At 43.8% G+C, this 26,719-nt stretch overlaps 1 protein-coding gene across 4 annotated transcripts in view; it reads left to right on the top strand.

The window, feature by feature from the left end:
• SIPA1L3 (signal induced proliferation associated 1 like 3) overlaps window positions 1-26,719 on the top strand; it is a 290,975-nt gene that overhangs the window by 168,717 nt on the left and 95,539 nt on the right. For all 4 annotated transcript variants that reach the window (XM_073598491.1, XM_073598488.1, XM_073598490.1 and 1 more), the window contains 2 exons: window positions 7,424-7,518; window positions 13,502-15,112. In XM_073598491.1, coding sequence (XP_073454592.1) covers window positions 13,684-15,112 — 1,429 coding nt within the window. In that variant the 5' untranslated portion in view covers window positions 7,424-7,518; window positions 13,502-13,683. The remainder of the gene's footprint in view (window positions 1-7,423; window positions 7,519-13,501; window positions 15,113-26,719) is intronic.

Raw genomic sequence — 26,719 nt, 5'->3', positions numbered from 1 at the left:
GCTTTTTTTTTTCTTTCTGATCATGCGCAGTCTTTCGTATCTGATTATTCTTGTACGAGAACGGTACACATTAAACAAAAGTCCTTGCATTCTGTTAACGTACGAGAAAAATTTAAGAGTTTGTCCGTTCAGAAATTTTCGTTTTGCAAGTTGGATGTTGGAAGTTGCGCACACACTGTACGAAAATTGAACGATCGGGCCTCATATGGAATATTTCTTCCGATTTCCTCCTAGTATGTACCTCCCTTTAGAGTCCAGTTTCTACTTTGTAAAGCCTGGCACACACGTTAAGTTTTTTTTTTTATTGTTCAGCCCAACGGGGTCACTGTACTAACTATGCAATGATAATAAAGCAATCTCTCCCACTGTGCTATTGTATTCTGACAGGGGACTACCCCGCCACCAGAACACACCAGTCAGGGAGGAGAAGCAGCAGTACACTGATCTTCCCAGTGAATGGCTGTGCAGTGGGGGTAATGTTAGGACAAGTCTGATCATTTGGAGGAGAGCAAGCTGGGTTCCCAGCAAAGCTAGAGAACCGACTTAGATTTCCTGCTTAGTGTGGTCAGTTTTTTTAATGGAAAACAGAGGGACTGGCAGGAACACCGGGGATTTCACACAAATGAAGCAATAAAAAGAGAACTGGATACTTTCTCATACAAATACATGGTGCAGCAGGAACAGATCAGGAATATGAAATGTTGGGGTAACAAACGCTTTAAGTGATAATGACAAACACCTCTTTAATGTAATTGTTTTTATGAATGCTTTCTTTTACCCTAATGTGCTGCTGTGCGAAAAAAATGCAGATTGCCTCATTTGCAGTACATTAGTGATTTGTCACAATAGAAAACGAGGCATTTTTCTGTGCCCATGCAGCCCCTATCGCATGTGATGTGAACAAACTCTAATTTTGCTGTACCTCTGAAAAGCAATCTGTGGGGAACGACTTTTTAGACACGTTTGAAAGGCAGTGAGGAGGCGATAGGTTGCACCCCTAACCAAATCTTTTAACTCTGTAAATGCAGCACTGTGCCGTAATTTTTGCCGCAATGCAGGTGTGGAGCTGCCTTTGCAGGTTTTGGAGGGGGGGGGGGGGTTTATTTGTGACTCGACCTTGATTTACTACCTCCAACTGCAAGTCTATACAAGCCCTTAGGCAGCCCATAGGCGGAACATAGGTGGTTGCAGGAGAGAAATTTGCATGATTTCCCCATAAACACAGACAGTGCTGACAGGAGAATCCCTCCTGCCGAGCAACTGTCTTCTCCCAGCGGGGACAGCTTCTCCTGCCCCACCCCTACCCCAGTGACTATCGCTAGCGGCTTTAGCAGCCACTTGCGACAATCAGAAACAAATCCGGCAGGCTTGTTGTACCCAAGTTGATCAATCGATCAATTTGGTGCATTTAGCCTGCCCATTTCAGCAGGAACCACCCGAGATTCAGTCTGTATGACTGGCCTTGGACCGTATATATTCGCCACATAAATTACTTTCATAAAAAACTTTTGCATAATTCATCCCGGTAATAAAATTTTCAGCCGGTGATGGGCTTTATTGTAGCAATGATCCAAGTGGCTCTATAGCCACCTGATCACTTCTACAATGTGTGGAAGGCACCTGTTGTGTCCGGTAAATGGGAAAGGGAGGAAAGTACATCTGTAGAATTGGCCTGGTTTTGTTGGCTTAAAGTGTTACTAAACCCATTCACTATATCTTATATATCTATATCTTGTAATGAATAAGCGCCCCTGTTAGTGTGTGAAACGCGTCTACCATTTGAACTGTCTGTAACACTTGGGATGTTCATTCATTAAATACGAATTTTGATGGATCTTGGAGTGCAGCCATTTCTTCTGTGTTCATTCACTCTAGCTGGTCTCCCACAGTACACAGAACATGGAATGCAATTATTTTAGTAAATATAAACTACTAAATATCTTTTCTCATCAGCAGTATATAGCATATTTTGTGATTTCTATCAGTTCCTGGTGAAGCTTGTAGGAGGCGTTTTTCATTCTCCCCTGATTGACCTATGAGGCTGCAGGGCTCCTGACCCTCTGTCTGGACAGTGGTCATTGGCCCTGTGCCGATCACATGCACTTTCCCAAGAAAAAAAAAAACCTCACTAGCAATACACACCAAACTGAGCATGTGCAGCCTGACTCCAACGGCTCTGCCCTATCCGGACTTGTCCAGGGGGACAGTGTAGGAGGGGGGAGGATCTGTGCATACAAGATCAAACAGCCTTTTTACACAATGCAGAGGATTAAAGAGGAAGTAAACCCTGATGGGTGTTACTTCCTCTTTGTTTCCCTGCAAAGGTAAAGCATAATGGGCTACTATGCATTGCATAGTAGCCCATTATGTGACACCCTCAGGAGAAGCCCGCGATGTCCCCGTCTTCCTCGCTAATAGCGAGCGTCCATTCTTCACCCCTCTTCCTTCCGGGGGCCGCGAATTCTGGCTGTGTGACGTCGCGTGCGTGCGGGAACCGCCTTTAACGGCATGACACGAGCTAGAAACGGCACAGCGTGCCCTTTCTAGCTCCGGCGCATGCGCAGAAGGAATCGCCCTACGGCGATTTGCAAATATCTCCTAGACCGTGCAGGTCTGGGAAATATTTTAAGCACCTACAGGTAAGCCTAATCTAGGCTTACCTGTAGGTTATAGTGGTTGTAAGGGGTTTACAACCACTTTAACCCCTTAGGTTCCACAGTGAGTATAACAAGCCTGCTTTACTGCATATACAGACTGATTTTACTGCTGTGGGTTTAGTAACACTTTAATTTACAATAATTATATTGTGGTAGTTGTATTAAGGCTCGTTCACACTAGGTGCAGTGACTGGCATTTTTCTGCACTAGATTAACACCAGTCACTAAAACGGCACGTGGAAAATAAATGTTTTCTATCAGAGCAGAGCTTACCTGAAGGCTCTATGCATTGCGGTCAAACTGCATTGCATAGAAGTGAATTAAATGTCATTTTGACATTTCAGTAAAGTTAGAACAAAAAAAAAAAGTACACAGTATAATGCGCTTAAACATGCATCACACCGCCCCTTGCCACACCTCTCACTGGCCTGTGCCCGCACACTAAACCCTGATTTTTACCTTGCTGGCCGGTGTGAATGGGCTTTTTATGTGTGCGAAAGCAAATCTCTTGTCAGCCATAACAAACTGTCAGATTTTTTTTTTCCATGCCGTTTCCATCACTTGTTAAGGAAAATTAATTTAGGAATGGCAAAACAGCCAGGTCATCCTACAGAAGGTTTTATATGAAAGGTTAGCTGTGTCCTCGGTATTTACTCATCGCACGCCTATCTTCTTCTTTTTTTTTTTTTGTTACCAGAAACTGCACATTACAGTTTGGTTTCTGTTTAATCAGATCACAAACTATTCTAAGCTGTTTGGACATCCTGTTTGACGTATAGGGCTTTGATGGTGCAATGGAAATACTTTGACACAGGCAAATCAACAGAGCATATACATAGTGTGTATGTAAAATGTGCATGTATACTGTGTGTGTATGTAAAATGTACATGTATACTGTGTGTGTATGTAAAATGTGCATGTATACTGTGTGTGTATGTAAAATGTACATGTATACTGTGTGTGTATGTAAAATGTACATGTATACTGTGTGTGTATGTAAAATGTACATGTATACTGTGTGTGTATGTAAAATGTACATGTATACTGTGTGTGTATGTAAAATGTACATGTATACTGTGTGTGTATGTAAAATGTACATGTATACTGTGTGTGTATGTATGTATATATATAATATGTGTGCATATTCCAATTGTAAATCTTATTATTAGCATAATCATCTTTATCATTTTTATGTGTACATACGTGCCAGATTCTTTTGAAGTTTTGTGTTTCTAAGGCTTAATGTACACGGGACATTTCATAACCTCTCCTGAACGATTTAACTTGACAGATAGTAACCGATGTTTAAAAACATCAGTTTTGCCACATTTAGCCGTGTTAAGCCGCGTTTTGCGTTTTAGAAGTGTGTCTCCATTTAAAAACACCTGTAAACGTAACGCGACTAAATGCAAGTTACCGCATTTACAAGCTGTTACACGCATTTGGCATTTCAAATGCCTCTGAACATCCGTCCTGAATGCATTTTTTTTTGCTTTTCAAAAAATGCTTTTAAACGCAACTGCCTAGAAACGACTATAAACGACCCGGTACATGTACAGTGGAACCTTGGATTAGGAGCATAATCCGTTCCAGGAGAATGCTTGTAATCCAAAGCACTCGCATATCAAAGAGAGTTTCCCCATAGAAGTCAATGGAAACGAAGATAATTCGTTCCGCATTGACTTCTATTACATGCAATACCACATGTGGCCAGAGGTGGGGGGCGTTGGCGAGCCTTGGAAATACTCGGGGACAGCTTGGCTGAACTTGGAAAGGCTCGGAAACACTTGGGAATGGAGTATTTGCACTTCTACCACAATCCTTGTCTGATGGTGACATCTCATTGATGCTATAAAAACCTTGTGCCCACTTTGCTTACCATACTTAGTGATTGTAAAGCTTTTTTTTTTTAAATGACAAACATCTCATACTTGCCTCCACTGTGCAGCTCGCTTTGCACAGAGTGGCCCCGATCCTCAAATCCTGGGGTCCCCCGGCGGCTCCTCCCCACATCAGATAACCCCCACCTCTCTCCCGGGGGGTTACCTTGCGTGCGCGCTCCTGAGTCCAGCATTTGCGTTCATAGACACGAATGCCGGACTCGGCCCCATCCCCGGCGCCTGCGTCTTTGGATTTGATTGACAGCAGTGGGGGCCAATGGCTGCGCTGCTATCAATTTATCCAGTCAAGTGCCGAGAACCCCGGGCAGAGGGACAGCGCGTCCTCACCGTTGGAAATTCCAGGTCTCAGGTAAGTAAAATGGTGGGGGCTGGGGGTCGGTGACTGATAGAAGTTTTTTCACCTTAATGCATAGGATTCATTAAGGTGAAAAAACACGAAAGTTTACAAGCCCTTTAACAAGGGCAAAGTGCCAGTGTACATTTCATCAACCTCGTACTGGCTGCTTAACTCCTCTCCTCTGTCTAATTAGGTTAATTAGCGGCAAACTCTCGTGGCTGTGAATTTAGGACTATCCTTCTGAATGTTTGGTCACTTGTGTTGAACACATGTAATAGTGTTAATAGGAGAGATTAGCACTGTAACATTAGACATTATGATCTGTAGCAGTTCCCAGACTAACAAATGCTTTTTATTACTGTTGGAGGACATTGTAGGATTGAGATTGTCCCTTCTCATAACCTACCACTAGCATTTGTTAACCCTGAAAATGTCTGCACACAAGACATTCATAGAATGTAAAAGCAAAATGCGTTCCAGCCCTGCGATGTGGTGATTAGAGCGATCAGTGCAGATCTGCTGGGTTTTAAACCCTATGTATGCAATCTTGAGAAAATTGCTCTTTTTTTTATATGTATAAATGGGTTCCATAGTACAAAGATTTTTATTTAATCCTTATGGATCTAATTGTGAAAACTGTTTTATTAACGCTAAGCTCCAGGAAAAGCAAATATTGTCTGAGTACAAGGGTTGTGTATTTCTTCCAGATCTCTGCAGTAATCCAGAGTGAGAATTTTCCTCTGTGTAGGAGCTTCCTGTAATAAAGACCAGTCACTGCTGCTCTCTCTCCTTGTGCAGGATGACTGGTCTTGTCTCCGCCCCCTCCTGTCGTTTTCTGCAGACAGCCTGTAGTGGGTGGGGCCTGCTGGGCCCCTCCCACAGCTCTGCTCTCTGCACAGGCTATGTACAGCACAGTGATGTCACTGCTACCTTTTTAAAAGGTAAATATCTGGGTTTATGAAGGCAAATCCTATGCGACTTTGGAGGAATATATTTCAAGAAAAGTTTTTGTGCCTGGAGTTCAGCTTTAAGGATGGCTGTAAAATCCCTGTCTTGAAATGTGTACTCCTATTTCTCCAGTGACTTATATGAACGCAGTGAAAGAAAGAAAACAAAATTATCAGTTATGGCAGCTGCCTCTGAAGGCCTTGAATCTAGCAAGTTTCTAATGCAGTATATACACACACTGTATTGTTGATCATTGCAGACAGCACAAAGGCCGAAACTCAACAGGATTTTTAATCTGCTTAAAGAGCAACTCAACTTTTGTTGAAAAAAAAAACACTCCCCCCCCCCCCCCCACACTGGGGATTTAACAAGCTTTGCCGCAGATTCCTACCTTTTGTTTTTCTGAAGGGAGTGGTTTTATAATTATCAATCAGCAACTGTACCTGCAGGGCTCTAAAAATTAAATTTTTTAGCATTCTCTGCATCCGTGTTAGGCCGGGTTTACACTGGTACGACAGGACTGTTGTACGACTGTCATCCTACTTTGCCCTTTAACTGAAGTCCTACTTCCATCCGGCTTGAATAACGATTACGATACAAAGTCGGAGCATACGATTTTGCTCCGACTTTGAGATACTCTGATTTGTCCTTTGACCAATCAAAACAATCCTAGTGTGACATAAATTCCTTTTCCTGCTGCTGTAATCACCATGTTGGATGTCACAAGTCAGATTGTTAGGACGAGGATCGGACTGTATTCCGACTTCAATGTTGTTGAGTGGGCTGAAAACAGACCAAAGTTGGACCAAAGTAGTGCAGGAAGCTTTTTCAAAGTCGGACTGACATGTGTCGGACCAGTTAAGACGGCTCTCATAGGGAACCATTGATTTGTACACGTCATGCAACATGTGCTCCCAAAGTCGGAGCGTATGTTGTACCAGTGTGAACTCAGCCTTGGACATGATTTCCCTTTGGAAGTATCTCACTAAAAATGTATTTCTCATTGACAGACACAGCGCTTCCTTTATTATAGGGTTATATCGCCCCCTACAGGAGTAGGACACTAGGCAGAAAAAAGACTTGGCTCCACCCATGGGCAGTCCTAGGTGGTATACACCCCCCTCTCTGCTATTGGCCTTCAGTTTTTTTTCTGCCTAGCCAGGAGTAAGGACCTAGTTCCCTGCTGGGATCTCTGGTCCTGGCAATTTTGTGTCTTTGCTTTTTAAGCTACTTTTTTTTCTCTCTGAATTTTTCCTGTGAGATCTACAATCAACTTCTGCATCCAATTTGCATGGTAGGAGATTGTGACCGGCTCTCTATGGAGCTGGTTCACATATCTCTGCTGCGGCTCCGGTGCGATTTGCACAGCGGTCCTGTGCGTCTTTTGGTCCGTTTTCAGGTCCGAATTCAGCCCAAAATTCGGGCTGGAATGGGGACGCACGGGACCCCTGCTGTGAGCCGCATGCGGCAATAGTGTGAGCCGAGCCTAACTGTCCCTCTGATGTGTTTCATAAGACGTATCGCAACAATAGAAAGGGTGATTTGCCTTTTAACTAACAAAACTATATTTTCTTTTTCAGACGAGAACTACTTGGCTCAATCATTGCTGCTTACCTGCCTGGCTTGAATATAGAAAGCATTAGCCAAATCATCTCCTTGCTGCCTGCTGACACTGGTAAGTAGTCCTATAGTATATCCTATCAATCAGTGTGTTTTATACAAGTGCAGAGTTAAAGAATAAGTTCACTATTGCAAAATGTTGCATGTTCCACCTGTATATAGGGTGAATATGTAACACTCCTGCCTCCTCTCCCCCTGATCCCCCTCCCTGTGACAGTGGTTTGGGGGATCCTTTTCCCGCACCCGCTGTCAAAGTTAATAAAGCGCAGCTCCGCCCAAAGTTCTGTGAATTAATTAACTACATCTACCATCGGCCTCCGTGGCAGACACCTTGTAGTTCTCAATGAACTGCAAGGGTGCTGGTGAGTGACCTTGTAGTTCATTGATTCTTCCTCCCATTCAGTAACTGTTTGCTTATATGAGGTACAGGCAGACAGCTACCTGGCATTCTGCAGGAGCCTGAGATCATTGCACCAATCATCTGCTGATCATGAAAGAAAAGCAAAGAATCGCATGCAATTTGAACAGGAATGCGGTTTGATTCCTGTCTGAGTCGCATGCACTGCTCCTGTGTGAACCCAGGCTAAAACAATACGGAAGTACTCTGGAGCAAATACTATATAAGGAAGCTTTTCTTTTTAGTTTCTTTCCTTTTTTTTGACTCCACTAAAAATATATCCAATCTTAATGACAGATTTCAATTAAAAATAGGATGTGATGCATCCATCCATTTTCTCCATATCTTTTCAAATTTCTGAGAGGTGTTACGTTGAGCATAAGTGTGTTTTTCAAACATTACATATTTATCCATTTTATAAATCCAGTCCCCAAGAGTAGGAGGGATGGGTGATACCCAACGGGAGATTTACTCTTTATTACCACCTTACATTTCTTTGGAACCAACCTTGGCGGGGATTATTTTGCTTGCCTACCTGTATGAGCAATTGGACATCTAGGGGTCGCGCAATCCAATTTCCTCCAGGTATCAGATTCAAGCAGCTCTGTTATCCACTTCCCGACCGCCCACCAATGATTTACTGCGGCACTCCCACTGTGATCACACACAGAGGGAACCCAGCAGCGGGTACCGTGGACGCGATGCCCACCGGTACCCACCGTTCGTGCAGTAAACCCTCAGAACGGCGATCTGCCTATGTAAACAAGGCAGATTGTCATTCTGTCAGTATGGAAGGTGTTGATCCTGTGTTTCTGCAAGGCAGGAACACGTATCAATGTCTTCCCATAGTGAAAGCACAGGCTAGGCACACAGTTACCCCCTTGATCGCCCCTGATAACCCCTTTCCAGCCAGTGTACAGTGACATATTTGCATATTTAGCATTTTTTTCCCCCCAAAAAGTGCCAGTTAGTGTCTGATTTGTCCGCCGCAATATCGCAGTACCACTGTAAGTCGCTGATGGCCATTATTAGTAAAAAAAAATATATATATATATATATATATATATATATATATATATATATATATATATATATCCCATAGTTTGGTTTGTGCAAAAGTTATAGCATCTACAATCAATATACGCGTATTGGGATTTTCTTTTACCAAAAATATGTAGCAGAATACATATTGGCCTAAAATGATGAAGAAATTAGTTTTTTTTTTTATTGGATATGTATGATAGCAAAAAGTAAAAAGTATTGGTTTTGTTTTCCAAAATTGTCGGTCTTTTTTATTTTGTTGCGCTATAAAAAAAAAAAACAAACAAAAAAATGCAGAGGTGATCAAATACCACCAAAAGAAAGCTGTTTGTGGGAAAAAAGGGCATACATTTTATTTGGGTACAGCGTCACACAACCGTGCAATGGTCAGTTAAAGTAACAATTATGTATCACAAAAAATGGCCTGGTCATGAAGAGGGGGGGGGGGAAATCTTCTGAAGGTCAAGTGGTTAAAGACAGCCAAAAAAATGTATGTATGAAAGGGAAAGGTAAGAGAAGTAACGCTAGCGAGAGAGACAGGTTTCCTAACTCGCCCAATTGACGGGTTCCCTGGAAAGCGGTGAGGCGGTGGTTGTATGCGGGGCCCAAAGGCAATCATTCTGCCCTCTGGGTATTTTAAGCTACTTTCCTCTTGGCAAACTCATCCACATTGGAGATTTAAAATTGCTGGCAGCAACTCCAGGTTCCTGTGTGTCATATGGTCGCATTGTTCTTGTTGCCTTAGGCTGCACATTGTTATCTTAATAATGTCCTTGTGTGCACTCAACTTGTGCATTATTCTCTGCAGTTTGCTTGCTTTCTAAGTTCCATTTTGCACATTGTAAACTTTGTAGATCTGGAAAATGGAAAAGAAAATGCTCTTCATTTGGAGTAGAATACCCAACACAAGGTTCATTGTTTTCATTTTTGAAGAATTTCTTGCTTATTTTATATTATCGCAAATGCAGCAGTAGCTCTCTGTGGCAGAAAGGAGGAAAGCCAGTTTCTCCTATGGGAGATGTAACCCCCTAAATCCCAGAGATGTATATAAAGTCACCGAATGCATTTTCACAGCTGTATCTACTGATAACTAAACTATCGGGTTGGGGGGACTAATTAAATGCAACCCTGCCTGGTGTGAGAATGTCTCTGATTGTTAGTGCATCAGACATAATGCTTAGTAAGCAAAATAGAAGGTTTACCTTTATGTCATGCCTAATGGGCCGTACACACGATCCGAATATCGTACGAAAACTGTCGTATGATTTTCGGATCAGGTGTACACTACTTTCGAGAGCCGATCATGACCGTTCATCCGATATTATTCGATCGGACATGCACGAAAATTTTCCTCGTATAATACCAGATCGTACGATTTTTGTTTAGTCAGTATAGTTGTCGTCCAAAAATACAATAAAAAATATATTACAACACATGACATCAGTTACGATCTTTTTTCCTGTCGTACGAGCATTTTCGTGATTTTATTTACCTATTCAATTTCTACTTGCGACTATTAGGCGAAAAAGGTGGTACGATCTGCCGTACGATATTCAGATTGTGTGTACAGGCCATAAAACCCCTTTCACATTGAGGCAATCTTGAGGCGTTTTAGCACTAAAAATAGCGCCTGAAAAGCGCCTCTCAAGCCTCCCCAGTCTGAGTGCTTTCACACTGGGGCGGTGCGCTTGCAGGACGGGGAAAAAAGTCCTGCAAGCAGCATCTTTGGGGCGGTGTGGGAACGCTGTATACAACATTGGAATGAATGGGCAGCGCTTCCGAAGCCCCTTGGAAGCATCACAACACGGGCGATGATTACTAACTCCTTACTAACTCCTTGGGGGTTAAAAGCGCCCCGCTAGCAGCTGAAAAGCGCCGCTTAAACAGCGGTAAAGCACCACTTTACTGCTAATGGACCTGCTGCCCCAGTGTGAAAGTAGCCTTAGTTTTCCATTGTATCCATATGTAACATAACCATTTTATATAACAGAGCCCTGTAGTTAAAGCGGAGCTCCGGGCTCCTTCTGAAAGAAATAAAAGTCAGCAGCTACAAATACTGTAGCTGCTGACTTTTAATATTTGAGCAAAAACATTTTCGTCTAAATTAATACTGTTTTAGTCGAATAAAATAATTGAGATGACTAAAATACAGTGGAACCTCGGATTATGAGCATAATCTGTGCCCATCAATTGCCGCCACTGTGCCCATCAAACGCAGCCACTGTACCCATCTATTGCCACCACTGTGCCTATCAAATGCAGCCACTGTGCCCATCCATTGCCACCACTGTGCCTATCAAATGCAGCCACTGTGCCCATCAAACGAAGCCACTGTGCCATCAAATGCTGCCACTGTGACCCCCCTGCCCGCTCGCAGTCTGCCTGGCACTTACCCTGTCTCGGTGGGACAGCGGGTGACGGCGACGAGCGGGGTCCTCCATGCGTCTCCTCCCATCCTCCCCTCCTGATAGGCATCCAAAAGTGGCGCCTGTCATTTCAGCCAATCAGGTGACAGGTAACAGACCTGAGCACCTGACTGGTGAGGAGGCGGTTCAGTGTTAGGAAAGCGAATATTCATTTGCTTTTCTAACACACCTGGGTGGACTGTGAGCGCCAAGCATGGCACTCGCAGTTCACCTATTTTGAAGCCTATTAGTGCTTTAAAAACACACCCGCCGGTGTAATTCAGGTGCCCGGCGTCCGTAAAGGGGCCGGGCGCCTGAATAGGGGGGGCAGTGGTGGCCATAGATTCACGCTATGCATGAATCTATCTATTTGTGATAGAGGGGTGGCTGGAGAGAGGGGGCGGCGCCCGTGTGCCCTTATGGACACACCGCCACACATACATACATACATACAGACATACATGCACATGAGCACACATGCACATGAGCACACATGCACATGAGCACACATGCACATGAGCACACATGCACATGTGCACACATGAACATGAGCACACATGCACATACATACATGCACATACATACATGCACATACATATAAACACACATACAGTAGATAAAAAACGGCAGACCTTTACCTTAGCTCTTCCTGCCGTGTACTGAACTGTAGGGGGAGACAAAGAGCACAGCACTGTGCAATCAATGTGAGCAGCTCCCCGCGCAGTGCCGATTACAGTTCGGCTTAGGATCGGGGAGCTTGTCTCCACTCCTCCTATTGAAGTACTGTATACAGGGGGCCCTCAAGGGCCCCCTGCAGCAAGGGTCCCGGTCGCCATGGCAACCTCAGCGACCCCTATAATTCCGCCACTGGCTTACAGGCACTAAGTGTGTCTATGGACACACACAGCCTGGCTCAGGAGCCTCCTTAGCACCAGGCTTGCTACAGGAATCACTCAAAGGAGGGAGGAGCAGACAGCACCGGAGGGGGACGGCCAAAAGAGGAGGAAAGGCGACCTCTCTGTACAGTATTACCCGTTTTAAGAAAATAGCCTTTTGTATCACTAAAGTCTGCAAGCCTAAAAATCATCCAAATTTAAGACTCAGACTCTTATAAGTATTGACTGAGTCTCTGTACATTTATTAAAACCAGCTGTGTTATCCCATCTAAATTCAGCCAGTGTGTTTTATGAAGAAGGTAATCTTTCATTGCCATGTATAGGTTATGGATTTGTTCATCCTATTCATGATTTATGAATGAGACGCATCTTATTATCATTTAAAATTTCTCTAAGACCTATCCCATCATCGTTTATGATTCATGAGCTTCATTCCAGTATAAGTTTTGTTTTATTAAAGAGTCCCGTTCCAGTCTAATTCATGGTTTATTAACGAGCCCTGTCTCTGCGTAATTTATGGTTTTGAAGAAAAGCTTCATGGTTATTGTTGTCGTACATATCTTCTGCATGCAGCTGTCTGCTTAATGCGATATTGCTCTTTAAAGTGTAACTTCACCTTCAGACTACAATTGAAGTAGAACTGTAAAAAGTTGCAGCTACTTTATAATAGCCGTTTAATTACTTTGCATGTACATTTCTTGGCTCTCTGAAAATTCAGGGGAGACCAACAGTTTCTTTTACATTGTAGGTAATCCACTGGATTTCTGCAAGGAGTATCAACCCCCCGCCCCACAGCAGTCTCCAAGAGCAGTGGTCTCTAAACTGCAGCTCGGGGGCCGGATGCAACACTTTGCTTGCCTTTATCCGGCCCTTGTGGCACTTTACCTTCCACTGATGTAAGACACTATTCCTCCCATTGACACCAAAAATGGGGAGTAATTCCTGTTACTGACATCAACAGCAGACACTATTCCTCCCACTGACACCAACGATGGGGCACCATGGCTCCCACTGACACCGATGTTGGGGCACCATGGCTCCCACTGACACCGATGTTGGGGCACCATTGTGTACTACCACTGACACCAGGACAATTTCTATTCTCAATGACCACAATCCGGCCCCCCTAAAGTCTGAAGACCAGTAAACTGGCCCTTTGGTTAGAACGTTTGGAGACCCCTGTCTTGGAGAAACTAACACCAAAATCTGTGTACATTTTTCCTGACGTATTTTATGATTTTCTTCATTATTATTGCTGTACAACCAAATTAATTGCTGTAAATCACTTATGTTTTTCAGGTACCTCCTGAAATGATCTGCCTTTTCCACTGACATGAATGTGAGCAGAAGTGGCTGTTACGTGAATTCTACTGCCCAAAACATTTCCCATACCAAGCCCCAATAATGGTTCTGCACTCTGGCATTACAAAGAACTGTGACACGTTTTTGCTCAATGTGGATATTTATGTCTGTATTAGAGCATGACAAGCTACAGATCCTATCAAAATGATGGAGTGGAGTCCGGGGGCACATCCATGAAAGCTAATGATATTGGTCGGGGATCGGACTATTATTCCCAAGGCTACTGGGGACAGAACAGCAATGGCATGCAACATGGTGCAGAGGGATCCAGGTTCAGCTCCATCACCCCAGCAATGCCAAAAATGGGGGTACGAGCCAGGATCGCTGACTGGCCTCCCAAAAAGGATACCCAGAAAGAGACAATGACTCCTAGCCCATCAAGGGAAATGGAAGGGTCAAAGGATTTCCACCAGCAAAGGAGTTATCCAAACGGACAACATTTTCAAAGTAATGGTGGTTCCCCGAGATTTAGGGCTCTTCACAGGTTGCCGAGAAAGAGGTCCAAAGATGTCGAGTTCCAAGATGGTTGGCCTCTATCACCAGGCAGGACATTTATTACTCTTCGGAACCGAAGCAACAGTGAGACAACACTCAGCGAGTGTGATGTGGATATTTCCATGGAGCCCAGGGGGTCAAAATTCAGCAATGGCATGCCACTGTTCAGAGAGTATGGCAGCACCTCTTCCATCAATGTGCAAGGAGTGTCTGAACAGAGCTTGTATGATATGCTTAAAGATCTCAGAAATGAAAAGCATGACAAAGGCAATGAGTCACCTAGTCGAAGTAGTGGTCATCTCCATGATGACTCCAGCACTGCTTCTAATTTACACTTATTAGGGAGCTCCAGAACAGACCTCCGCAATGGACAGTTTCAGAAAGATGATGGTACCCTAAAGGAAAAACAAAAAAAGCGAAACCCCAAAGGGGAATCCAGTGACTCCTCTATATTTCGCAAGCTGAGAAGCAACAAGAGTGAAAATGAGCCTGGAAAGTCATTCATGGAGCCAGACGAAAGTGCAAAGCACTGGATTTGCCCAAAGACACTTGGCCACTATGATGTACAGAGCATGCTGTTTGACCTTAATGAAGTAGCAGCCAACCGGAACTACGTTGCCCAAAGACGCAACACTACAACAGGGGCCTCTGCTGCATCAGCTGTGTCCCTAGCAGTGTCTAAAGCCTTTGGTCTGGGCAACATGGACCCCAAGTTTACCAGCACGGAAGACCTAAACTTTAAGGAGAACCTGGAGCATGACCTGGGGGACAACAACAGCAATGACCTCCTCCTCAGCTGTCCACATTTTCGAAACGAAACGGGAGGAATGTCTGAACGTAATGTGAGCTTCTCTAGAGCATCAGCAGGTTCCCCAAATGGAAGTGAAGGAGGCTTTCTGGAGCCATCCCTTTCTATGTACTGTACCAATGCCAGCATATCTGTCTTGGAAGTCTCCAAGGAAATACAGAAGACCCAAGGGAGGCTAAAACCGTATTGCATTGAGCATGTAGATTTAGGGGCTCGGTATTATCAAGACTATTTCCACGGTAAAGGTAAGATATGAATGTTTGTGTATGTTATGTTCTAGAATACAAATTGCATTTTTGAAAATGGTTTTTAATATAAAAATGTCATATTTTCGCCTTCAGATAACAAGTGTTAGTCTAGTAATCCACAGTGCTGGTTTACTGCTATGCTGTACATACACACACAGCTGAATAGCTAAGGGGATGGTCCTCTCCCCCTGTTTTCCTGGTAAAGATGGATATTCTGGCTGAATGAGCAGTCCGTAAGTGCAGAGCTAGTGCTGGATTTTTTGATTGGATATACCAGGGGTCTCAAAACTTAATAAACAAAGGGCCAGTTTACAGTCCTTCAGACTTTTGGGGGCTGGACTTTTGGTGTCAGTGGGAGGAATAGTACCCTATCGTTGGTGTCAGTTGGAGGAATAGTACCCCATCGTTGGTGTCATTGGGAGGAATAGTACCCCAACGTTGGTGTCAGTGGGGAGGTATAGTACCCCATCATTCATGTCAGTGGGAGGAATAGTACCCCATCATTGATGTCAGTGGGAGGAATAGTACCCCATCATTGGTATCAGTGGGGTGAATAATGCTCAGTCGTTGGTGTCGGTGGGATGATTAATGCTCAGTCGTTGGTGTCGGTGGGGGGGAAGAGTGTCTTGGATCAGTGACAGGAACAGTGCCCCAAGGGCCAGATAAAGGCAAGCAAAGAGCCGCGGTTTGGAGACCACTGAGATATACCATTATATACTGAACACAGTACTGAAGCATCATGTTTTAGCCATCGGTTCACATTAGTGGGTCTCCAAAGTTGCAATTTCCAGTGCGACTTGCATGCAGCTTTACACACTCTGACACCGAAGTCGCATTAATGTAGTGCGGGAACCTTTTCAAAGTTGCTGGGACTTTAAGTCGCATAGATCGGAAGGGGTGCCATTGAAATCAGTGGGCTGCAACTTGTCATGCGACTTTGTGTCCAAAGCCACATGACAAGTCGCGCTAGTGTGAACGGAGCCTTAACCATTAAAAATATTACCAAAAATGGCTTTAGTTTCCCCTTATATTAATACTCGGGCACGATATTGTAAGGTGAGCTGAAAGGAACCAAAACCCCCCAGTTGATTAATGAGTAACATAGTAGAAGTAGAGCTTTCTTAAAACAAAGTATTTGCAGGTTTTAATTCCATCACAGATAAAAAAATAAAAAAATAAAAGGTCTTATCCTTCATAGTGGGCAGAGCCATGCACATCATTTCTTTATGCCTCTGTGAAGAAATCTCGCTGCATCAATACTATTATCTAACGCAGGGGTAGGCAACCTGGGGCACTGCAGCTGTTGTGGAACTACATTTCCCATGAGGCATTGCAAGGCTGACAGTTAAAATTACTCCCAGAGGCATGATGGGACTTGTAGTTCTGCAACAGCTGGAGGGCCCCAGATTGCCTACCCCTGATCTAACGGTTCTGAGAATGCGTTTGGTCTCAAATGGGCATTAAATTAATAATTTGCATGGCTCTACCCATTATCTTATAATCAGGAATAAACCTCTTATTCTTTGGATCTGTGATGGAAGCCAGACCTGCAAATACCTTCTGTTGTAAGAAGATTGTACAGTGTTTGTCTCTTATTAAAGCGGAACTTTACTTAAAAGTTAAAGTTCCATTTCATCCTCCTCCCCCAGCCTTACTATAACAAAATTTCTGTTTTTCCGCACCCCACATAGGAGCAGATACCTTTTTTTCTGACAGGTACCCGCTCGCATTTCCGGCGGTTCTTGCCTAGGTGAGAATTACGTCAGCTTGGCCCACCCCCCACATGCCTGCAGCCTCCTGGGACACATCACATGTCCCACTTCCCAGGAGGCTGCGGGACCGGTCTGACAGCGACGCACAATCTTGTGCATGATCAGTGGGAGCCAGATGTGCAACAGCAGGAAGTCACATCGTGGGCTGCCAATGATCCAAAGCCCGGTGAAGGATTGGCTTCAATGAGGACAGCGCTGGACTCCTGGTCTGGTAAGTGTCTGTTAAAAGTCATCAGCTGCAGTATTTTTAAGGCCCGTTCAAACCTGAGCAATTCTCTTCTTGAAGTTTATCGCTTTTAAACACTCAACAAGCCAAAACCCATTAATTTCAACATTTCAGTGGCCCCTGTTCACATCTGAGCGTTGTCGCCTGAAGCAAAACGCCTGTCGCTCCAAAAAGTAAATTTTTTGGCCCCAAGGTCTTTAAAGCGGAGTTCTGTTAAAAAAAAAAATAAATAAATAAAAGTCAGCAGCTACAAATACTGCAGCTGCTGACTTTGAATAATCAGATACTTACCTGTCCCAGGGTCCAGCGATGCGGGGGAATGAAGCCCCGCTTGTCTCCCCCTCCTCTCTGCGGCACCAGCATTATAACTGTGGCCACCCGGCTGTGGCTTCACAGACGGGCACCCACTGGGCATGCGCGAGCCGTGCGCCGTGACTGGCCGGGCAATCATCTGAGACCTGTGAAGTGTCCCAGATGATTGCCGAGAGAGAGGGGGGAGAGGTCATCTTCCTTCCGGTGCCGTGGAGCGCCAGGAGAAAGTGGGAGCTGAAACCCTCTGAAAAGAGGGTACCCCCCCCTATAAAAAAAAAAAAGACATGACAGAAAAAAAAAAAAAAATGACATGAAGAAAAATGTCAGTACATATCCCATTGTTTGTAGACGCTATAACTTTTGCGAGAACTAATCAGTATACGCTTGTTAGGATTTCTTTTAACCAAAAATATGTAACCGATAACATATTGGCCTAAATTGATGAAGAAATTTTATTTTTTTTTATTTTGTTTTATAGCAGAATGTAAAAAATATTGTTTTTTCAAAATTGTCGGTACTTTTTTGTTTGTTACAAAAGATTCGCCCTAATGGGACTTTAAATGAGGTAGGCACCATTTGGCCAAAAAGCATCATAACAGTAATTGAAGTATAAAGTATATGCGTTTATTCAGGTAAAATTCATGCATACATTGGTATCATCAGCAATGGCCAGTTGTAAAACAACATACATATAAAATAAACAATGGTACATGAATGGGTAATAAACATGTATTACACGGGCATTGGTGTACCCCAAGTATAGAAAACATGTAATACACAAGCATCTAATGTACCCGATGCGTTTCGTGAGACCCAGCTCGCTCTTCAGGGGTTGATGCTTGTACAGATGTACCTAAGATAGAAGAATATAAATGGGTAGGTGGTGTAGTATTGATGGCGTGGTTGCAGAGCGTGGGAGCCATAATGTGGGGTCCCATACTCACCACTAAATGAGGCTAGGACAACAGGTGTGCGGTTCCCAGAGGTAGCAGCAGGTGTCTCAACCGGGAACTGTGGAGGTGGAGCCGAACGGGACCCCGGTAGAGCAAACCAGAGGACAGGCATGGTGCGCATATGAGAGTGTCCCCAGGAGTCTCACCGAATCCGTGTGTAATGGAAACTGTAGGCGTAAAAAAGTATAGTCATGCAAGTACTAATGATATGTATGTGTCTATATATGAATAGAAAGCCTGAACCAAGAATAGTGGGGGCATAGGAGACTGAAAGGGGAAAGGAAAGTGGCAAAGAAATGTCAGAAAGTGATAAGAGTCAGAGAAATAAACAAGAGAGAAAGAAAAGCAGCGAAAAAAGTCAGATTGAAATAGAACTGGTGACAAAAAAGCAAAAAGTAATATGAATGCTCAGAGTGAGCCATGTGCAAGATGTGATCAAATACCACCAAAAGAAAGCTCTATTTGTGGGGAAATTACATAAATTTCATTTGTGTACAGCGTTGCACGACTGCGCAATTGTCAGTTGAAGTAACGCAGTGCCATATGGCAAAAAATTTGGCTGCACAAGAAGGGGGTAAATCTTCCAGAGGTGAAGTGGTTAAAATAGAACTTCATTCTCCCAATCAACATTGGTTATTTTTAATCCTCATGCTGCTAGCATTCGTAAATGGATAGGAAAGTATATCATAATTACGTTTTTTTTTTTTTACTACACATTTCTTCAGTTACTTCCTGGTTTCTTGCCTAGGCAAATTATGTCATATATCCAGGGGTTTTTTTTTCTCCCAGAATACGTGCAGGAACTCCCCCCTTCTGAGTCATCCCTTGTCTCCGCCCCTACCCACCCCTGAGCACCGTCCCTTGGTTCCACCTCCCCTTTCCTCCCCTTTCCTCCCCTTTTAGAGAATACAGAACCAAGTGTTATTTTGTGGTGCTAAACAATTCATATGGAATTTGTTAATACCAAGAAATGCACTAAAATTGATCCCCTGCAGCCAGCAACAATAGATCCCCCAAACAATAATAGCCCCCCCAGCAACAATGGACTCCACCCCAGCAACATTAGACCCTCCCCAGCAACAATAGATCCCCCCAAAAATTAATAGCCCCCCAGCAACAATGGACTCCACCCCAGCAACAATAGATCCCCCCAAACAACAATAGACCCCCCCCCAACAACAATGAACTCCACTCCAGCAACCATAGACCCCTAAACAACAATTGCCCCCCCACGCCAGCAACCATAGACCCCACACAACAATAGACCCCACCCCAGCAACAACAGATCCCCCACAAAATAGACCCCCCACACAGCAACAATAGACCACCCACAACAAAATACCACACCCAGCAACGTTAGACCCCCCCAGCAGCAACAGATCTCCCAGCAGCTAGCAACAATAGACCTCTCCCTCAGCAGTCGATCCCTACCAGCAACAATAGATCCCCCACATAAAAACAGATCCCCACCAGTGACAATAGATTCCCCGGCAGCCAGCATCAATAGACCCTCCAGCACACCCAACACCCCTTTCTATTACATACATTCAGTGCTGGAGGTGCCGGAACTGCGTTCCCATTGAAAAAAATGCCCTGCATATATCCCAGGAGTCTTCAGGAGAGGAGGGGTTTTCTCAGCTAAGCACACTCTCCTGCATACATAATTGAGCTAAAGGCGGGAAGTTAAATGATACATGAATTATTTGCCCTTAGTCAAGATGGCCGCGGCCAGAAATGTTAGGGGGTTGTTTTTCGAAGAGATTTCTCAGCATAATAATGCAAGGAGACATGGATGGATGGAGGAGTTTACTTTGAGTATTAAAGATGAAATAAATAGTTTTTGGTTTGTGGTGCTCAGATGTAGTGAAGATCCGCTGATGTAACTTTCGTTCTTCTAATATTTCTTTATTTTTTGGTATTTTTAATGGTAGCACACAGTGTGAATGTTACATAAAAGCAGGTGTACCTCTGGACGGACATATGCCGCGTTTCAGAATGCAGCTTCATTAGTCCCCGTAATCAGCTGTTGCGGATTCTAGGACCGCCTGGAGAACGAACCCATCAGTTGGAATATTAGTCAGAAGTCATGTTCCCCCCATCAGAATTATAACTTTATCCTAATTATCTTCACTACACTAATGAACCGCTGAACTGTGTGCATGCAAATGTTATTAATAGCTTGTTTTATGGGCCAAGACATGATTAAATTTATTGCCCCCCCCCCCCTTTAACATGGTGATGAAGTTATTGATTAGAGAAGGATATAAGTAGGATTGGACTCCATGGAAGGGGTGGAGGTCTTTCTATTCTCCGCACGGCACATTTCATTCCCGTAGATCAGCTGGACAATGTTGACATCCATTTTCTATATTGTTGTAGATCCAGTATGTGGCATGACTGTGTTTAGGACTATTCCTGGAGCTATGTTATAGCTATTTCCAGTAACAAGAGCTACAAATAGAAATCACATGGCCAAATATAAAGAACATTATGGCACATGTGTTATAGCTTGGTGAATTGAGCCGATTATGTGAACTGATGTGAAGGTGCAGAGTTTGTGTCTGTTTGGCCTAATTAGAATAATGTCCCTTTATTATCGAGCAAGCTTCCTAATAGCTGTGAAGGCATGGGGGACCGTTCCTGTTATAGATTTTATGAATACAGCATGTCTCCGGAGAGAAGGATGCCTGTCAGATGTGGTAATTAGCACAGTCTTGGCATTAATTTAGGAAACAACTACAGGAAAATCGCTCTCACCAGCTGGGACTTCGTAATACTGTGCCGTTATATATGTACAAGAGCATCAATCACTCTTCTCCTAAAAGGATTTATTCACCTGAAACTAATCTTTCGTTTTGCTGGTAGATGCCTACTAGTTTCTTGTATTTCTGAGGGATGCCCTTGGAGTGCCTGGCTTTAATCACCTTGCCTAGGTTGTCTCATTGCTCTTGCTGCATTCTCTGCAAATTAAAGTAAATGAAACGCCCAAAAAGTAGAGTAAGGCTTAATGGTGCATTCAAGTGTTTACTAAACCCACAGCAGTAAAATTAGTCTGTATATGCAGTAAAGCATGCTTGTTATACTCACTGTGGAACCTAAGGGGTTAATATTCTGCATTGTGTAAAAAGGCTGTTTGATCCTGTATGCACAGATCCTCCCCTTCCACTGTCCTCAATCTATCTGCTGACAGAGCCTTGGGGACAAGCTGCACATGCTCAGTTTGGTGTGTATTGCTAGAGAGTTTTTTTTTTTTTTCTTGGGAGAGTGCATTTGCTTGGCACAGGAACAATCGGCACTGTCCAGAGGGTCGGGGGTCCTGCAGCCTCATAGAACAGTCAGAGGAGAGTGAAAACTCCTCCTACAAGCTTTAACCAGACACTGATAGAAGTCACAAGACTGCTATATACGGTACTTTTGAGGAGAAAAGGTATTTAGCAGTTTATTTTTACTAACATAATTGCATTTCCATGTTCTGTGTACTGTGGGAGACCAGATATAGTAAATGCAGGGTTTTGGGTTTAGTAACACTTTTAGGGTGAAACCTTACCAGGTCAGCAAACTTAAAAATAAGTGGAAACCATCTAAACGGGGAAAAGTAAAAAATCCAAACAAGTCTCTATAGTATGTGGATAATAATAGTCCAGTGCACTTATGGCTGCTCCACCAAAAGAGATAGAAATAGTCTCTCCAAATATACAAACAGTGGACGCCAACTAAGTGTAGTATTAAAAATATATTCTGTTTCTAAGACAATTGACAACTCACTTGGTAAAAATAAAAACATGCTCATCAATAGAACACTGCTTTGCGACGCTGTAGTACATTCCGGATCTGTGGACTGGATGCTGACAGACAAACCAAGAATTGTCCACAACCACTCTGGAGCACACGAGGGGCACAGAAGCTGAAGTGACGTCACACTGGAAAGATTTTTCAGTGGAGGAGCGTGGCTACGCGTTTCAGTGTCCAAGCTTTTTTCTCAAGCCATAGAAACATATGGGACTACTACTGTTTACACTTACAAGCCACTTTATTAGGTACACCTGTTCAATTGCTTGGTAACACAAATTGCTAATCATCCAGTCACATGGCAGCAACTCAATGCATTTAGGCATCTAGACGTGGTGACGACGACTTGCTGAAGTTCAAACCGAGCATCAGAATGGGGAAGAAAGGGAATTTAAGTGACTTTGATCATGGCATGGTTGTTGGTGCCAAATGGGTTGGCCTGAGTATTTCACTCAAACTGCTGATCTACTGGAATTTTCACTCACAACCATGTATAGTAGAAGCTTCCCAGAGAACACCAAGACATGGTGGAACCCTCTATTGAGCTAAATCTGTTTGTCGGCAGGTTTTGGGAGTGGTTCAGCTCAATAGAGGGTTCCCTGTTGTTCTCCTATAAATTGTAGTAGTCTCATATGTTTCTATGGATTGAGAATAGAGCTTGGGCGCTCCAAAACACGTAGCCACGCCCCTCCACCACAAGATCTTTCCAGTGTGACATCACTTCCCCTTTTCGTGCCCCCCCCCCCTCGTGCGCTCCTGAGTGGTTCCAGACACTTCCAGGTTGGTCTGTCGGCGTCCTGTCCACAGGGTTGGCGGCTCTGTACACGATCTAACACAGCGAAGGAATGTACTACAGAGTCGTACAGAGGTGCTCTATTGATGAGCAAGCTTTTATTCCTAGGCTTCATGTACACGGGACGTTTTTACAAACTCTCCTGAACGATATAACTTGACAGATAGTAATCCACGGTTAAAACGTCAGTTTTGCCGTGTTCACATGCCACATTTAGCTGCGTTTTGACGCGTTTGCCTTTAGAAGCGTTTAAAAAAAATTTTTTTTTTTCAAAATATCCAGAAATGAAAAACGCCTGTAAACGAAACGCGGCTAAACGTCAGTTACCGCGTTTCGAAGCGTTTGGCACTTGAAATGCCTGTAAACTCAGCTTCTGAACGCATTTTTTTTGCCTTCCAAAAAAGGCCTCTAAACTCAACTGCCTAGAAACGACTAGAAACAACCCTGTGTACATGTACTGATAAGATAACAGAGGAGAGTTCAGGGGCAGCTGAAAAAAATGTCCAACTGCTCCTAAACATCTGTTTACCAGCAGCAGAGTACATGAGGCCTAAGACCCCATTCACACAGGGGCAACACGACTTGCAGGTCGCCTCAGCGAGGCGACCTGCAAACGACTGCCCGGGCGACTTGCAAGACGACTTCTGTATAGAAGTCTATGCAAGTCGCCCCCGAAGTCGTACAGGAACCTTTTTCTAAGTCGGAGCGACTTGCGTCGCTCCCCTTAGAACGGTTCCATAGCACAGAACGGGAGGCGACTTGTCAGGCGACTAGGTCGCCTGACAAGTCGTCCCTGTGTGAATGGGCTCTTACTGAGTTAGATAACTGTGGGGAGGTCCAAGGCCAGGTGTACTTTGTATATTGCTACATCCAAAAATACAGATATTTGGCTAATGAAAATTGGTATTACGTTATACTTGGAGACAGTTTTAGTCATTTTTCCAAGAGGACTTGGTTGCCAAACAAGAAAAATTGGCACACAAAATACACTTCTCAGCTATACAGGGAACCTTGGTTTACGAGTAACGTGGTTAACGAGCGTTTTGAAAGACGAGCAACTTTTTAAAAAAAATCCTGACTTGGTTTGCGAGTGTTGTCTCGCAAAACGAGCAGAATTCAAGCTAATGGGCGGTACCGCATTTGGCCAGAGGTACGGGGGTGCCAGGGACACTCTGAACGGTTCGGAGCCATTCGGAAATACTCGGAATGACTCAGAAGTACTCGGAAATACTCCGTTCCCGAGTGTTTCCAAGCTGTCCCCGTGTATTTTTGAGGCTCTCCGGCGCCCCCCTCCACTTCTGGCCACATGCGGTATTGCATGTAATAGAAGTCAATGCGGAACAAATTCTTCGTTTCCATTGACTTCTATGGGGAAACTCACTTTGATATGCGAGTGCTTTGGATTACAAGCATTCTCCTGGAACCCATTATGCTCGTAATCCAAGGTTTTACTGTATTGACATTTTTTTTTCCCTTAGATTTTCAGGGTTCCTCTTTAACCCTCCTGCCTCTATTCAGAGGTGAAATATCACCTTTGGGTGAGCTGACCATTTATTAGGGCTACATCTTTTTTTTTCGTCATTTTGTGTTTTTTGCTCCACCTTCCTGTACTACTTATTATTCTCTACATCAGTACATTGATCATTTAATGGATCTCCATATCTTTTGGCATGTTGACAGTTGGAAGAGTCCCCATCATATTCATCCCCTGAGGTCATCCACATCTCTGGGTTGTACTGTTATTTATTTGACTGCAATGTTCACACATCCCCATCGCCAACATAACAAGACCTACAAGGTATTGATTGCCTAATGGATTGTCTTTGACAATATTGGTGCAGCCTCCCAGATAGCCGCACTGTACAACACCATGGATGGCTTAGCAGATTATATTTAAGACCTTGACCTGATTTTCTCCTAAGGAAAAACGTATAATTAGTTTTCTTTTCCAATTAGCGTGTTGACACCTTTTCACAAACGACTGACTATTAGTAAACCTGGCCTCTTCTCCTAGAATTTTATGGGCTCTGAATCAGAATGTTGAGATATGACTGGTTTCTTTGGTTGTTAAAGGGGATTTTGGAAAACAAAGGAAAACCCATTAATGGTTTAAACACATTTGTGTTGTATCACAGGGGGCGGGGTTTTATTGCTTTTACAGTGTCTTGAGATCACCATTGGGACCCCCCATACAGCTGCTTGCAGTACTTAGTGGAATGTCATACAGCAATTAAGACATAGTGAAGACAGTGAATTGTAAATTATGGTTGTGCCTCAGTGTCAGGATGATGGAGAAATCTGGAATTACCAGCTCTAAACTGGGATAAAATCCTGGGCGTAGGATGATGTTTGAAATAGATAGAGTAGGGTTGCACCTATACCCTTTTTTTTTTTTCTTTTTTTTTGTTTGTTATTGACTAGTATGAGTACCGATACTTTCGATCAAGTTCCTTACCAATACTTTGCGGAGCAATTTGAGCCCATACAAAATGAATACTGGAAACCGCTACTTTGCGGTGTGACTTGTGTCCATACAAAATGAGTGGTGCGGTTCCTGTCTGAATTGCATGTGGTTTCCCCATTGCTCCTGTGTGAACCCAGGCTTGTCAATAGTGATTTCAGCCTGGGTTCACTTAGGCAAGTGCGGGGAACCTCATGCGATTTCGGTCATGAATCGCACAGCATTCCTGTTCACTTTGCATGCAATTCTTTGCAGTGCAATTTGAGCCCATTAACTTTGTATGGCCGCAAGTCACACCGCAAAGTAGCGGTTTCCAGTATTGGATTATTGTCAAAATACTCAGTGCCGGTATCGATGCATCCCTGAAATAGAGGTTTGGTTTTTTAGTGTTTCAATCAAGACTTGATGGCCGACAGGCTTTTTTGTAGGCCCTGTTGTAGCAGAAGAAGAGTCAATCTTGCCCTGTCCCCTCCTTCCCACAACACCCTGATTTTATTTAGGTGTTCCCAATATCCCAAAATCCTACATGTAGTAGACAAAGTGCTTTACAATATAAAAAGGAGACAATACAGTTACAATACAATAAAATACAAGAGGATTAAGAGGGCCCTGCTCAGAAGAGCTTACAATCTAATAGGGTGGGGCATTTGGTACAAAAGGTTGTAACTGTGGGGAATGAGCTGATGGAAGTGGTAGAAGATTAGTTGGAGACGTGATAGGCTTCCCTGAAGAGATGAGTTTTCAGGGATCGCCTGAAGGTAGCAAGAGTAGGGGATAGCCGGACCAGTGGAGGTAACGAGTTCCAGAGGATGGGAGAGGCTCTGGAGAAATCCTGGAGACGAGCATGGGAGGAGGAGACGAGAGAGCTTGAGAGTAGGAGGTCTTGAGAAGAGCGGAGAGGTCGATTTGGGTGATATTTGGAGACAAGATCGGTGATGTAGCTCGGGGCAGAGTTGTGATTTAAGTAGGCTGAGATCTGTGTGAGGACAGGCCATAGATTATGCAATTTTCTTTCTTCCACCACAGGTAGAAGGAAAGATTGCCCGATTACTCCAGCAAATCCCTCCCGCAGTGCTATTATGTTCTGCTGGCGAGGAGCCCTCCCTGCGATCAGAATACAATGATTAGTGTTGCCGGCTATAGCTGGTGGCACCAATCGTTCATGAAAAATCCAACAGGCTGGTTGTACACAAGTTGATCAATAGAACGACTTGTGTACAAACAGGGTGTCCATACATGGATCGAAATGTGGCCAGTCCATGCTGAACCATGTATGGCGGGCTTAAGACTCTGCCATT

Source organism: Aquarana catesbeiana, linkage group LG09 (genome assembly GCF_042186555.1).
Source record: "Aquarana catesbeiana isolate 2022-GZ linkage group LG09, ASM4218655v1, whole genome shotgun sequence".
Lineage (NCBI taxonomy): Eukaryota > Metazoa > Chordata > Amphibia > Anura > Ranidae > Aquarana > Aquarana catesbeiana.
The sequence above is the reverse complement of the archived record's forward strand: the minus strand, read 5'-3'. Positions and strand labels throughout refer to the sequence as shown.